This window comes from Trachypithecus francoisi, unplaced genomic scaffold, assembly GCF_009764315.1.
Source record: "Trachypithecus francoisi isolate TF-2019V2 unplaced genomic scaffold, Tfra_2.0 Lachesis_group13, whole genome shotgun sequence".
In the NCBI taxonomy this organism is placed as follows: Eukaryota; Metazoa; Chordata; class Mammalia; order Primates; family Cercopithecidae; genus Trachypithecus; species Trachypithecus francoisi.
Window position 1 is genome coordinate 2768980 of NW_022681458.1, and position 14630 is coordinate 2783609.

Consider the following 14630-nt stretch of genomic DNA (forward strand, 5'->3'; position numbering starts at 1 on the left):
CATCTTATAAGCAGGGGTCCCACCCAGGCCCCCCACACGGCCAGCTGAGGCGAGGTGTGGCAATAACCCAGCTTCTAGGATACAACGCCGTGCAGTTACTTATTCCCTGTGCTTATTTGTTCAAGCTAAAACGTCTCTGTTTAACCAAACAAAAAGAAGATGAGAGAGACCAGTTTCACCTGCAAATATAGACACCAGCATTCTAAATAACATGGTCGTTGTTCATGTTATTTTGTTTTTCTGACTTTATCCCTTCCTAGAGATAAATGCAACTTTGTTCTTCTAAATTATACAAGTGTATGCATTCACTGATGAATTCACCGTGGATGTTGACTATGTAACTTAGAAGAACAAAGTTATGTTTATCCCTGGAAAGCACAGGCCAGCTCACCTGAGGCACTCTGGGAAGTCACTGCAGGGCATTGGTCCCAGGAGAACCACGTGCCAATCACAGCCATGAATGCGGAAGCGGGAACCGGAACCTGACAGTCATTCACGAGACTGTGTTTTCAGGAAAGTGTTTAGCACCGCCATGCTTGTGAGAGTCGGACCCGTAGCCCCCAGTGCCCGCAGCAGGGAGCCCGCCAGCTGAGTCTTCTTCAAGAAGCCAGGCCCCATTCTCTTTTCTCTGAGTTTGCAAGTTTGCTGACTTAGCTCTCCTCCCTGCCTTTCATAGATTTTATTCCTTAAAAGAAAGTCTGAAGCAAATGTAGGTGAACACTGGTGTTTCATAAAACTGGCATTGCTTGCACAGTTTTTCCTTTTGGCTGTATTTTGTCATAAAAATGATTAGAAAAGGGAAGAAAGGAAATGAATAGCGTCCAGTCCTCACCCGTGTGTGGGGTTGGGGGGTAGACCCCTGCTCCCTGCTCCTGCACATAGAACAGTCCTCACCCACGTGTGGGGTTGGGGGCGGTGGACCCCTGCTCCCTGCTCCTGCACATAGAACAGTCTTCGTCCACGTGTGGGGTTGGGGGGTGGACCCCCGCTCCCTGCTGCACATAGAACAGTCCTCGTCCACGTGTGGGGTGGGGGGGTTGGACCCCCGCTCCCTGCTGTACATAGAACAGTCCTCGTCCACGTGTGGGGTGGGGGGGTGGACCCCTGCTCCCTGCTGCACATAGAACACACAGTTTATGTGTGTAGATTCTGCTCACATAATAGCAAATGAAAACCTTTTACTGTGTCAAAGTTGACATCCAATTAAAAACTAAATACATGCATTTTAAAAGTTGGGGGTTGCACTTCACTGATTTGGGAAAAGAAACAGAAGAGAAACAGAGAGGAGGATTTCATTTAAAAAACAACAACAACGAGGCAACCGCTGTGCTGTGCTGTGGAATGTGATCAGATGGAAGCTTCTGTCACCTTCTGGGTTGCTTTATGTCTTTTCACTGTCCAGGAAAGTGGCCTGAGCTGGTCTTCGTGGCCTGAGACCTGGGCACTCCTCAGGTTCAAGCCGATCCAGCCAGGGCATCCAGCAGGGCCAGGTTAGGAGCAGGACTGACTGCGGTGGGGCAGGGGAGGGGTGAGGAGACGGTGAAGTCAGCCAGGGAACCTGAGAGCACCCCTCACCCTGGGCACCGGGAGCTTAACCAGGAGCTCAGGTGACTGCAGCTTCCATGGCTAAGCGGCAGCCCAGGGGATCAGAACCCCAAGCTCCGGCCAGTGCCCAGGCCTCCCCCAAAGCATTTCCCACCCTTTTCTCTGGAGAAGGCTGAGTCCTGGGACCAAGACCTCCAGTGGTGTGGAGACAAAGACAGTGTGGGCCCTGCTGCCTGGGCAGTGACTGTGGAAATGCTTTGCACTGAGGGGCAGCTGCCACCTGTGGGCTGTTTCACCCACATCGGTAGCTTTGAGACTGTGGAGTGCAGGTTTTCCTAGGAACCGAGTTACAGACAAGGCCTGGTCTTAGGCCAGTCCAGAGACAGGCTGAGTGTCAGGGTGAGTGTGGGTGGGCTGCTGTCAGGGAGGCACCCGGACAAGGTCATGCCCAAAGGTGCTGACCCTGAGGGGCGAGGAGCTATTTTCTCAGCAGACCTCTTGTTGGCTCAGACGCCCCTCTGAGCTTGAGACCTTCCTAGAGGGCAAGGCCCCAACTTTCCACTTGGCCCAGGTCATATGAATATTGGTTATGGGGAGCTTTCTGAGGGGTGGGCCTATGGGAGGGGAGCAGGCAGGCTGGGCTCTCACTTAACTCCCAGTGAGGTTTTCGGCAGAGCCACGTGTCTGCGAAGTGACACTGGGATGTCCCTGGGCTGTGCCAGGAGCAGTGCTGGCTCAGAGTGAGTGCCTGCATGCATTGCATGCTTTCAGAATAGGGACCTGCCGTAAAAGGGGTACGCACGTAGGGCTGTTTGTGATCATTGTAATTTAAACCTACCCTTCTTCCTGCGTTACTTTTCTCACCTTCATTTGGTATTGATTTGTAAGTGATGAAATTGATTCAGCTTCTGTTCCTCATCAGAATTACTTGTAGCCTTTTCTCAATAGCACATTAGTACAGGGCAGAAAATCCATTTCTTTGCGAGGTGCAGAAACGCATGCCCAGAGGAACGCACTTGTGCCAAGAGCCAGGAGCACGTCTCGTTGGCTGTGTCTGGTAAACGTGTTTTCCAAGGGGGGCACTTGTCTCGCCATGGAAACGGGCTCCAGGTCTCGAGCATCTGTCTGGACCACTTCTGGGGCACACACTGTTCTTGTGGCTCTCACAGAGCAGCACAGTGGCTTCGATAGGAGAGGAGGAAGAGGAGCAGAACAGGCAGTCTTCCTAGCTGAGGGCTGGCGCCTGCTCTTTTCTTTGGCCAGCCAGAACCTTTTTCTTTATTTTTCTCGTTACTGACTTCTAGAAATGATGTCAGCAAGGCCTCTGGGCCTGTAGCGGGGTCCTCTGAGAGCCGGCCTCCTGGGGAGGGTGGAAGAAGGAACAGGGATTGTAGAGTGTGTCCTGGTCTGACCTTCCAGAGGCTTTTGTGGTTTTTGTCCTTGAGGAATGGGCCCCAGAGGCCTCTGAGTCTTGCATTTTGAGTTTGTTGGGCCAGAGGGGGAACGGGGTAGAGGGGTATCCAATCCTTAAATGTCCACAGGCCCGCCCATGAAGGTGGCTGGTGTGTTGGTCAGGGGCTCTGGGGTCCGGGGACGGCCGAGGGTGGCAGTGACCGGCTCTCCTGCTTGTTCTTCTCACAGTGGATGTGGCCACGGCGCTGCCTCTACAAGTGGCCCCCTCGGCAGTGCCCATGGACCTGCGCCTGGACCACCAGTTCTCGCTGCCTGTGGCAGAGCCCGCCCTGCGGGAGCAGCAGCTACAGCAGGAGCTCCTGGCACTGAAGCAGAAGCAGCAGATCCAGAGGCAGATCCTCATCGCCGAGTTCCAGAGGCAGCACGAGCAGCTCTCCCGGCAGCACGAGGCGCAGCTCCACGAGCACATCAAGGTGAGGCGCAGCACGCGTGGGTGCGGGTGGGCCAGGCCTCCGGCACCCTGAACTGCCGTGACTCCAGGCCTCTGCCTCTGCGGAGTGTGCCGGGGCCCCAGGCATGACGCGAGGTTCCTGCAGGAGGCGACACACCACGGGCAGCACTTCCGTGTATTACGCAGGATGTGGTGCTGAGTGGGAAAGCGGTCTCGAGTCATTGTGTGGAAGCATATTCCAAATAGGAAAGATGCTTATCACCTAATTTCATCTGAAACGTGCTCAGAAATAGAAAACCTACCAAAGGGAAGAAGCACCAGAACCTTAATGATCGTTGCTGGGAGCTGTATTGACAAATCTGTGTGTTTTCTTTTTCTTACGACTTTTCTATATTTTCTGTTTTCTCTACTAACCTTTTATAACTAGAAAAAGATAATATTTTATTTTAATTTAAATGCGGTAAGGAAAAAACAAAGACTTTTTTGGTACTTACTCTCTACAAATATTTAATCTGATACCATATTTTAAAATTAAATCAGGCCGGGCGCGGTGGCTCAAGCCTGTAATCCCAGCACTTTGGGAGGCCGAGACGGGTGGATCACGAGGTCAGGAGATCGAGACCATCCTGGCTAACACGGTGAAACCCCGTCTCTACTAAAAAATACAAAAAACTAGCCGGGCGACGTGGCGGCGCCTGTAGTCCCAGCTACTCGGGAGGCTGAGGCAGGAGAATGGCGTGAACCCGGGAGGCGGAGCTTGCAGTGAGCTGAGATCCGGCCACTGCACTCCAGCCTGGGCGACAGAGCGAGACTCCGCCTCAAAAAAAAAATAAAATTAAATTAAATTAAATTAAATTAAATCAATTGGAAATATGTACTAGTGATATGTAGCAAAGTTATATTATGTAGTTGGCAGGCCAGTTATGATATCTGTGATTATAATATGCTGTCACTGCATTTAAAACCATTTAGAGCAACACTGTCTAATAGAAATATACATGAGTATATTAAAATTCCACCAGTAATTTTAAATATTCTAGTGGTCACATTAAACAAAGTGGTCACAAAACCAGATTAAGTCATGTATATCTGTGTAATAAAATTACCCCAACACTTAACAGTTTAAAATAGCAAGCTTGCATTATCTTGCTCTGTGGGTCAGGAATCCTAGAGCAGCTTAGCTGATGGGGTTTCCCATTATGTTGCTTTTAAGGTGTCAGACAGGGCTATGGTCTCATCTGCAGGGCTGACTGGACTGAGGCGGGAGGAGCTCCATTCAGGCTCGCTCACATGGCCGCAGGCAAGAGGCCTGAGGTGCTCGTCCACAGGGCTGCTCACAGCATAGCAGCCGACTTCCCAGAGGGAGCAACCCGAGAGGAAGCATGGCCAACATGGAAGCCACAGGGTCTCTCATGGCCTGATCTGGGAAGTGGCAGGCCGCCACCAGCACTGCTGCTGTTGTTGTTCTTGCTAAGTCTTGGCAAGTCACTGGGGCCTAGACACAGAGCATGTCTCCATTTGGGCCAGCTGCGTTTTGAGCCACACGTGGTTCATGGCAACTGTCGCACAGCACAGATGTAGAGCATCAGAAGCCTATGACCATATGCTACCTGGTGCTTCTGAGATGCTCACGTGGTGCATGGGTAGAAGTTGTCAGCTGAGGTCTTGGCTACCTGGCGTTAGCCCACATGCAGATATTACTGTGTCCATCTAGTATGCAGAGAAGCTTAGAGGTGCATTCTTCTGTTTCTGCCCTAGCTGGTAGTTCTCTTGACCACAGGACCCCAGTTTCCCTTCCTTTATATGTAACACACTTTGTTCAGTGTCTTTATTTCATAATCACTGTTGAGAAATGGAAGTAAAGTAGTATCAGTTGTCTGTAGACTTAGTGGCAGATTGCAGGGGAGGCTGCATCCCAAAGCTGGGCTGGCCCTGGAGGAAGGGCTCAGGGACAGCTCCGTGTCCCCTCTCATGGGTGCCAAACCATTCTGTGAGTGCCTGTGCTTCAAAGGTGAGCCCTGAGAGCCCTGTCCTCAGCCCCCTCTGGCCTTGAGGGAAGAGGGGATGGGAGGTTTCTGGCTGAACCTTGAGGGGCTACTTGGGGGCTCTGGGTCTTTGGACTTTGCACCATTGCCTTGGCATTTGTTGGCTTGGGAGTTGTTGCTGCTGCTTTTTTCCGATGCACTGGCCTGCTAATGTCAGTGTTTGACAAACCAAGGAGAGGACACTTTCCTGAGCTCTTTTGGTCCATGCTTTATCGTTTTTGCCTTCAGAATTCAGAGGAACCTAGCAGCCATGTGTAACAAACAGGTCACTTGTCCCTGTGGAGATTGGCCCCCCAGCCTCCATTGGGACCCTGTCCACTCTAACAAGCCCACTCGAGTTTAGGGTGGGGCAGTTGAGAGCTCCACAAGCACCATACCCTTTGGGATCCCTGTGATCCCGACATTCCTGGCAGGCGGGACACAAGAGAGAGGACTCAGTCTTCACTTTACTGATGGCGCCGCTCTGTGCTGTGGACAGGCCAGGCTTGCCTTCCTCACGGCCCTGACCATGGGCAACTGCAACTGGCTGCTGTTTTTCAAGCCTGGGAGAAGAGTTTTCAAGCTGGCTGCAGGAAACAGGTGCGTGCCAGGCAGAAGGCGCGGGTCAGGGGGAGTCACTGCAGGCAATCTCTGCAGCCCACCCAGGGCTTCAGCTCACCGGCCTTTCCGTGACCGGCCAAGAGCAGCCCTCAAGAGGCCACTCGTATTATTTTGTTTTTGCGCCATAGGCTCACATTCTGTGACTCCTAGAAGTAATTTTTAAAAATGAGTATCGTGGCTCCTTTGTATTCTGCATGTTGGCGACCCCATGTCAAGCCTGAGGACTCCCCAACAGCAGTCTTGACCCAGGCACTGCCCTGTACCTCTCAGAAGTCCCCCGTCAGCCGCTGGTCCCGCCTGCCTGGGGGACATGAGGACCACTTGCTCACTCCAGCTTCCCTGCATTCCTGCAGCCCAGTTCCTGGCTGAGGATGGCCTCGGGGGCTCCTGCTGAATTCCATTTTTCCTGTGGTCACTGCGCCCTGGTGAGCCCTGCAGTCCTCGCCGTTGATCCAGCTGCAGCATTCACAGCGCGTGATTAGGAGACCACCCCAAAGCTGCCATGGGTGTCGGTGCAGAGCGAAGTTAAGGAGATGGGATTGTTGATGTCTCATTCCATGCTGGTTGCATGTGTAGCTTTTACAAGAAGAAGACATAGATGAGAAGCTGAGAAGTAAGCCTAAGCCCTGTGTGTTTGACTGGGGCTCCTCACGGTAGTCCTAGGAGGCCAGAAGAAATAAAGAAGACACTTGAGTTGGGGTCAGTGCTGCCACCTCAGGGCGAGGCCAGGTCCCACCTCCAGAACCCCCCTCTGCCTCTCCTCTCCTGGTGCTCCAGGAGCTGGCTTCACTGCTTGGAAGAAAGCACCCGGACCCCAGTCCTCACGTCGCTCCTACAGGCCGGGCCTTCAGGCCATGCTCCTCATTCCTGGAGGGGTCCCTGGGAGAGCCCACCCCACCACCCCCCATGGCAGACCCTCTGAAAGATGGTTGGAGACCCCAGAACCGTGGCTCTGGAGCCAGTCTCTGGGCCAGGGTCTCAAAAGCACAGAAAGAAGTTCAAGGTTGCCTTTCTCTTTGCATTTTAATCATTTATTTATTCATTAAAATAGAGGTTATAAAAGCCATTTGAACTACATAGTGGTTTCATTACTTTAGGAGGCTTTTGTTTGGATGATTTAAACTCTTTATAAGCCATCATATTGTTAGTGACATTTGGCAATGGTGTTTGTCAGACAGATTTCTTGAACACAAAATCTAATTAGTGTCATTAAATCATCAGTGAATTTGAATAGAGTTTTATAATTGAAAAGGGAATCATTTTAAAAATATAACTTAAATTATTAATGTTGGGTAAATAGGATCTTTTAGGAGAGTTTTAATGCTCGTGGTCCCCATGGACTTTCCTGTTTCCTGGCTCTTTGTGGTGGTTTAGACCCAGCCTCGCCTCTCTTTCTCGGACAGCACTTTTCCACCTAGAAGCGGATCCCAGATGAGCGTGGAAGTTTCTCTTGTACCTCTGTGTTTTGGTTTGTTTGTTTGTTTTTCGAGGCAGTCTCGCTCAGCTGTCACCCAGGCTGGAGTGCAGTGGTGCCATCTCCGCTCACTGCAAGCTCCGCCTCCCAGGTTCAAGCGATTCTCATGCCTCAGCCTCCTAAGTGGCTGGGATTACTGGCATGCACCACCACACCTGGCTGCTAATTTTTGTATTTTTGGTAGAGACAGGGTTTTCCCATGTTGGCCAGGCTGGGCTCAAACTCCTGACCTCAAGTGATTTGCCTGCCTCGGCCTCCCAAAGTGCTGGGTTTACAGGCGTGAGCCACCGCACCCGGCCTGTCTCTTGCATTTCTGATCAATGCCTCCCAGAAGTGTATAGAGAGGGAGAAGACAAACATAGGTACCCAGAGAGGGTCCAAGGACAGGCCACGATGCTATGGCTAGAGCATGCCCCAGGCCAGTGAGTAACAGCAGGGGCATGTGGGAGACCCCAAGCACAAGCCTGGGCCCCATTACCCCCTGCAGGGTGCACCTCTCCCCAGGAAACATGGGGCACCCCCTGCAGGGCGCATCTCTCCCCAGGAGGCACGTGGCACCCCCAGAGGGCACACCTCTCCCCAGGAGTTAGGGTACACCTCTCCCCAGGAGGCATGGGGCACCCCCTGCAGGCCACACGTCTCCCCCGGAGACACAGGGCACCCTTCATTGGGCAGACCTCTCCCCAGAAAACACTGGGGCACCCCTGTAGGGCACACCTCTCCCTAGGAGATACAGGGCACCCCCCATGGGGTGCACCTCTCCCCAGAAGGCACTACGGCTTCCCTCTTATAGGGCACAGCTTCCAGGATAGACACGGAGGGACCCCCCCATAGGGCACAGCCTCCAGGGCATGTACAGGGCACCTTTTGTATGTAGGTTGCACATCGCCCTCCTGCAAGGCTTACCCTTTCTCCCTGCAGTGCTGTAAGGCGTGCCTTTTCTTCCCTAACTTCAGAGTATTCCCAGTTGAATGCATGAAAAATAAAAATCATTTACACACTATTTTAGTGTGCATGTCTTTTTTTTTTTTTTTAACTAGCAAGGCTGGCCTCTTTTTCGCGTGTGTGTGTGGTGTGTGTCCGTGTGTCACGTGTGCGTGTGTCCATGTGTCACATGTGCGTGTGTGTGTGGTGTGTGTGTCCGTGTGTCACGTGTGCGTGTGTGTGTGGTGTGTGTGTCCGTGTGTCACGTGTGCGTGTGTGTGTGGTGTGTGTCACGTGTGCGTGTGTGTGTGCTGTGTGTGTGTGTCCGTGTGTCACGTGTGTGCGTGTGTGTGTGGTGTGTGTGTCCGTGTGTCACGTGTGCGTGTGTGTGGTGTGTCACGTGTGCGTGTGTGTGGTGTGTGTGTGGTGTGTCACGTGTGCGTGTGTGTGGTGTGTGTCCGTGTGTCACGTGTGTGTGGTGTATGTGTCCGTGTGTCACGTGTGCGTGTGTAGTGTGTGTGTGTCCGTGTGTCACGTGTGCGTGTATGTGTGGTGTGTGTGTCCGTGTGTCACGTGTGCGTGTATGTGTGGTGTGTGTGTCCATGTGTCACCTGTGCGTGTATGTGTGGTGTGTGTGTCCGTGTGTCACGTGTGCGTGTGTGTGGTGTGTGTGTCCGTGTGTCACGTGTGCGTGTGTGTGGTGTGTGTCCGTGTGTCACGTGTGTGTGGTGTGTGTGTCCGTGTGTCACGTGTGCGTGTGTGTGGTGTGTGTGTGTGTCACGTGTGTGTGTGTGGTGTGTGTGTGTCCGTGTGCGTGTGTGTGTGGTGTGTGTCCGTGTGTCGTGTGTGCGTGTGTGTGGGGTGTGTGTGTGTCCATGTGTCACGTGTGTGTGTGGGGTGGGTGTGTGTGTGTCCGTGTGACTTGTGCTGTGGAGAGCTCAGTGGGTAGGTGCGTGTGTGTGGTGTGTGCGTGTGCGTGTGTGTGGTGTGTGTGTCCGTGTGTCACGTGTGTGTGTGGTGTGTGTCCGTGTGTCACGTGTGCGTGTGTGCGTGTGTGTGGTGTGTGTGTGTCCGTGTGTCACGTGTGCGTGTGCGTGTGTGTGTGGTGTGTGTGTGTATGTGGTGTGTCCGTGTGTCACGTGTGCGTGTGTGTGGTGTGTGTCCGTGTGTCACGTGTGCGTGTGCGTGTGTGTGTCCGTGTGTCACGTGTGCGTGTGTGTGTGTGTCCGTGTGTCACGTGTGCGTGTGTGTGGTGTGTGGTGTGTGTGTGTCACGTGTGTGTGGTGTGTGTCCGTGTGTCACGTGTGCATGTGTGGTGTGTGTGTGTCCGTGTGTCACGTGTGTGTGTGTGTGGTGTGTGTGTCCGTGTGTCACGTGTGCGTGTGTGTGTGCCTGTGTGGTGTGTGTGTGCGTGTGTCGTGTGCAACGTGTGCGTGTGCGTGCGTGTGGTGTGTGTGTGTCCGTGTGTCACGTGTGTGTGTGGTGTGTGTGTGTCTGTGTGTCACGTGTGTGGTGTGTGTGTCCGTGTGTCACGTGTGCGTGTGTGTGGTGTGTGTGTGTCCGTGTGTCACGTGTGTGTGGTGTGTGTGTGTCCGTGTGTCACGTGTGCGTGTGTGTGGTGTGTGTGTCCGTGTGTCACGTGTGCGTGTGCGTGTGTGTGTGGTGTGTGTCCGTGTGTCACGTGTGTGTGTGTGGTGTGTGTGTCCGTGTGTCACGTGTGCGTGTGTGTGGTGTGTGTGTCCGTGTGTCACGTGTGTGTGTGGTGTGTGTGTCACGTGTGTGTCCGTGTGTCACGTGTGCGTGTGTGTGGTGTGTGTGTGTCCGTGTGTCACGTGTGCGTGTGTGTGTGTGTCCGTGTGTCACGTGTGCGTGTGTGTGGTGTGTGGTGTGTGTGTGTCACGTGTGTGTGGTGTGTGTCCGTGTGTCACGTGTGCGTGTGTGGTGTGTGTGTGTCCGTGTGTCACGTGTGTGTGTGTGTGGTGTGTGTGTCCGTGTGTCACGTGTGCGTGTGTGTGTGCCTGTGTGGTGTGTGTGTGCGTGTGTCGTGTGCGACGTGTGCGTGTGCGTGCGTGTGGTGTGTGTGTGTCCGTGTGTCACGTGTGTGTGTGTGGTGTGTGTGTGTCTGTGTGTCACGTGTGTGGTGTGTGTGTCCGTGTGTCACGTGTGCGTGTGTGGTGTGTGTGTGTCCGTGTGTCACGTGTGTGTGGTGTGTGTGTGTCACGTGTGTGTCCGTGTGTCACGTGTGTGTGTTGTGTGTGTCCGTGTGTCACGTGTGCGTGTGCGTGTGTGTGTGGTGTGTGTCCGTGTGTCACGTGTGTGTGTGTGGTGTGTGTGTCCGTGTGTCACGTGTGCGTGTGTGTGGTGTGTGTGTCCGTGTGTCACGTGTGTGTGGTGTGTGTCCGTGTCACGTGTGCGTGTGTGTGTGTGGTGTGTGTGTGTCAGTGTGTGGTGTGTGTGTGTCCGTGTGTCACGTGTGCGTGTGCGTGTGTGTGGTGTGTGTGTCCGTGTGTCACGTGTGTGTGTGTGTGTGGTGTGTGTGTGTCCATGTGTCACGTGTGTGTGTGTGGTGTGTGTGTGTGTCCGTGTGACTTGTGCTGTGGAGAGCTCAGTGGGTAGGAGAGCGTTTTCAGAGCTGTTTAGTTGATAATGTGACTCTTCATTTCAGGGAGGGACTAACATGGAAAGGAACCTAGTTTTCTGGCACTGGGAGCGTGGGTCGTGATCCTTACTCTCTTTAATATCTGGCTGAGGAAGCTGAAGAGATGTTGCCCAGGCCCAGCTTTCCGGTCACCTGAGGCAGCTGTCAGTGAGCCTCAGAGCTCACCTGGGCTGTGCTGAATACCTGATCCAGGGCTCCATGCCAGGACAGGGTGCAGTGGGGAGGCGGGGGGCGGGAGCTCACCCTTGGTTTAGAGCGAGTCCCTCTGTGGTGCCTCTGGGTGAGGGTTAAGAATAGACGGGAAGACTTCGTGCGCACCTTTGCTTAGCATGAGCTGCCTCCCAAGCTAAGCAGAGGCACACGCACTTGGCAGTGGGGTCTGGCGACACATGGAGTACATGGGCCTGGAGAGCCATGGGTGCCGCGGCCCGACCCCAGCTGGTCTGCCTCTGGTGTTCCCATCCATGGGTGGCAGCTTACCATTACCATCCGTGGCGTCCACTCTTCTGCCCTTTCCTCCTGGCCTCTGCCGCTGTATGTGGGTGCAGCATCTCCGCACTCTGGGGCTGTTCCCCTGGCAAGTTGAAAAAGAGACACAAAGAATTCAGAAGTTTACTTTTTAAAGTGAAAATCTTGTTGGGTTACCACTTGAATATTTGTATATTAAATTCTGAAGTCAGAGTCAAAGCAGCTAAATTCTGGGGCTCCTATATTTGGTTCAGAGTTCAGTGTATGCTTCAAGTAAACTTAAAGTCTGGTTAGAGTAATAGGATCAGCTATGATTGGTTTTATTTTTGCTTTTCTTAGAAGAACGAGGTCGGCCGGGCGCGGTGGCTCACGCCTGTAATCCCAGCACTTTGGGAGGCCGAGACGGGCGGATCACGAGGTCAGGAGTTTGAGACCATCCTGGCTAACACGGTGAAACCCCGTCTCTACTAAAAAATACAAAAAAACTAGCCGGGCGAGGTGGCGGGCGCCTGTAGTCCCAGCTACTCGGGAGGCTGAGGCAGGAGAATGGCGGGAACCCGGGAGGCGGAGCTTGCAGTGAGCTGAGATCCGGCCACTGCACTCCAGCCCGGGCGACAGAGCAAGACTCCGTCTCAAAAAAAAAAAAAAAAAAGAAGAACGAGGTCGTAGTCATGTTATTTTAAATTGCTCATTATAGTTTCAGTCTGCACAAAATTGCTTCCCAACAGCCCTTCCTCCATGGAGCAGTCTAATGTGAAATGTTAGTGGGGGATTAGTTGCAGACAGTTTTAGCTCACTTAAAAATAAGCGCATCTCGAAGTCCTGTTTTTCGAAGCCTGAATTCGGTACTCCAGTGACGCACCTGCCCTCCGGAAGCCCACTGAGGGTGCCCCACGAAGAATAAGTACCTATTCACGATGCCAGGGTGTGGGGCGGGAGTGAAGAAGAGTGAAATGGCCATCTTCCCTTGCGGTTTGTCAGCATTTTCCAAGAGTGCCAAAGGCAGAGGGTCCCTGTGTCAGAAGATCAAGAAACAGGCCTGACATCTAAGGTTGTGCTGTAAACAAGGAGTGTTGAAATCCAGTTTGTCCTGACAGCTTTCACTTTGCAGACTTTGCTCTGCAGATAATCTGTTATAAATCTAATAAGGTGGAATGCCTCCCTACACAAGCGAAGCGTGAGATCACACGGCGTTGCCGGGGGCAGTTAGGGAATCAGTCACCGTTTGTGACTGCTGGTTTCATTAAAACTCCACCATAGTCGTGCCTCTGGGAGTTTTGCCTTCCTGTGAATTTTAATCCCCAGCAGCCATGGTTGTTGTTTTCATTCTTTTTGAAATGATGGTGGAAAGAGCTCACTTTCCTTCTGGGTTCTGGCTGACAGGTGGATACTCTGGGACTACATTAGGCTGCATCTGTCCGCTCTGTGTTTCTGCCCTGAGTGAGCTCTGAGCAGCAGGAGGGAGGGAGCCAAGGGGCCCTGTGCAGGTGACAGCCAGAGGGGAGGGACTTGCCATAACGAGGAGATCAGTTCAACAAAGAATTGTGTTTTCTGAGCTGAGAAGCGCCCCGAAGCCCTGTGGGTTGTACGTTTATAGGTTAACCTCCCGGTGGCCTTCCCAGTCTGCAGACAGTGGCCCAGGGACGCCCTCAGGGCACCTTTACCTGTGTACACAGCTCTGGCACCCCAAGGCCGAGTCCTGAATCTGTACGTGCCCAAGTGTTTGTCCTGGTAGAGGGACTTTGCTTGTGTGTGGCAGCGAGGAACACTGTGTCAGGAAGGTGTGCTCCGGGCAGTATCTCCCTAGTCTTGAGGGGGCCTGATTTTACCTTAGGATAACATCTAGTGTCTGCAGGAAGTCGGCCTCTCTAGGCAACATCTTTTGAAAGTGACGGTTTGATGATGACCAGGCCGCACAGAGGCAAACCCAGGCCAGCTCTTCTGAGAGTTCTCCCCATGCCACCTCTTCCAGTCCTCACAGGAACCCTTGGCGCAGGTCCCACGTTTAACCCAGCACGGAGAGCTTAAATATTTAGGTGGAAGTGTGCTGGCAGTGAGCAGACGGGCAGAGCAGGGTTTCTTGGCCAGGCAGCCTGCCCTCCAGCCAGCATGCTGCAGACCACCTGTGAGTCTTTGGAGGCCAGCGCTGCCCAGATGAAGGACATGGCAAGAGCTTGCTTATGTTTATCCCACCACCCCCCAGAAGTCCATTTAAGTTGGTTGTTCGGAATTAAGTTTTTGCCATGGGAAAGATACAGGTGAGATGCTTGGTGTGTGCGGCCCAGCCCCGACGGCCCTCCCTGCCCCTCCTGCACGCGCTGCTGCCAGGCATGGTGGGAGCCCCCTCTCCCTCAGCCCACCCAGGCCTCCTGCCTTGCCTGTGCCCACACATCTGCCAGGAGCAGCACTCATGCTGGAAGGCAGCCTGCAGGTGCACCTGCCTGGGTAGGGTCATACCTCAGCCCCTCCCCTTCTCCCTCTTTCCCTGGGTGTGGGCCTACCTCCCGCCACCTCTCCGGCTCTTCTATCCCCGTGCTCCTGGCTGGAATTGAGTTTGAGGACTGTAGGTGGGTGGGTGTGTTTGTGGACAGGGTTTTTTGTCTGTGGGGAGGGCAGGCAGGTCCTGTCCCCAATGTCTGGATGCTGACCTGCTCTCTCTGCTGCTGTAAATTCTCACTGTGTGTGACCACAAGTGTGACTGGACAGCCCTACCTAAAGCCCAAGGTCCCACTGCCCTGGACTCAATGCGATTCCTGTGGGGCTCTGCCATCCAGGCCACTTCTGCCACCATGGGGCAGTGGGGAGGGAGGTTGGCTGTGGGCTGCAGGCTGCAATGGCCCAGCCCAAGTGGGCCGGGAAAGACCAGCACTGTGGTCTCTATCCTGGAGGCTGGGGCGGCCTCACTCCAGAGCTGTCTGCTGAGGGCACTGCAATGGGGCAGGTGGTTTCTGCCTGGGGACCCTTCCTCAGGGTGGGCCATGGGGGCAGCAGCCTAGGACACCCTTCCATCCACATGGAGCACTCCTGAGAGGCCGTCATGCTCATTTTGCT

At 53.6% G+C, this 14630-nt stretch overlaps 1 protein-coding gene across 10 annotated transcripts in view; it reads left to right on the forward strand.

Annotated features, from left to right (window-relative positions):
* The window catches only part of HDAC4 (histone deacetylase 4), a 351316-nt gene that overhangs the window by 203755 nt on the left and 132931 nt on the right, over positions 1-14630 (forward strand). For all 10 annotated transcript variants that reach the window (XM_033229648.1, XM_033229654.1, XM_033229652.1 and 7 more), the window contains one exon: positions 3187-3431. In XM_033229648.1, the coding sequence (XP_033085539.1) occupies positions 3187-3431 (245 nt within the window). The remainder of the gene's footprint in view (positions 1-3186; positions 3432-14630) is intronic.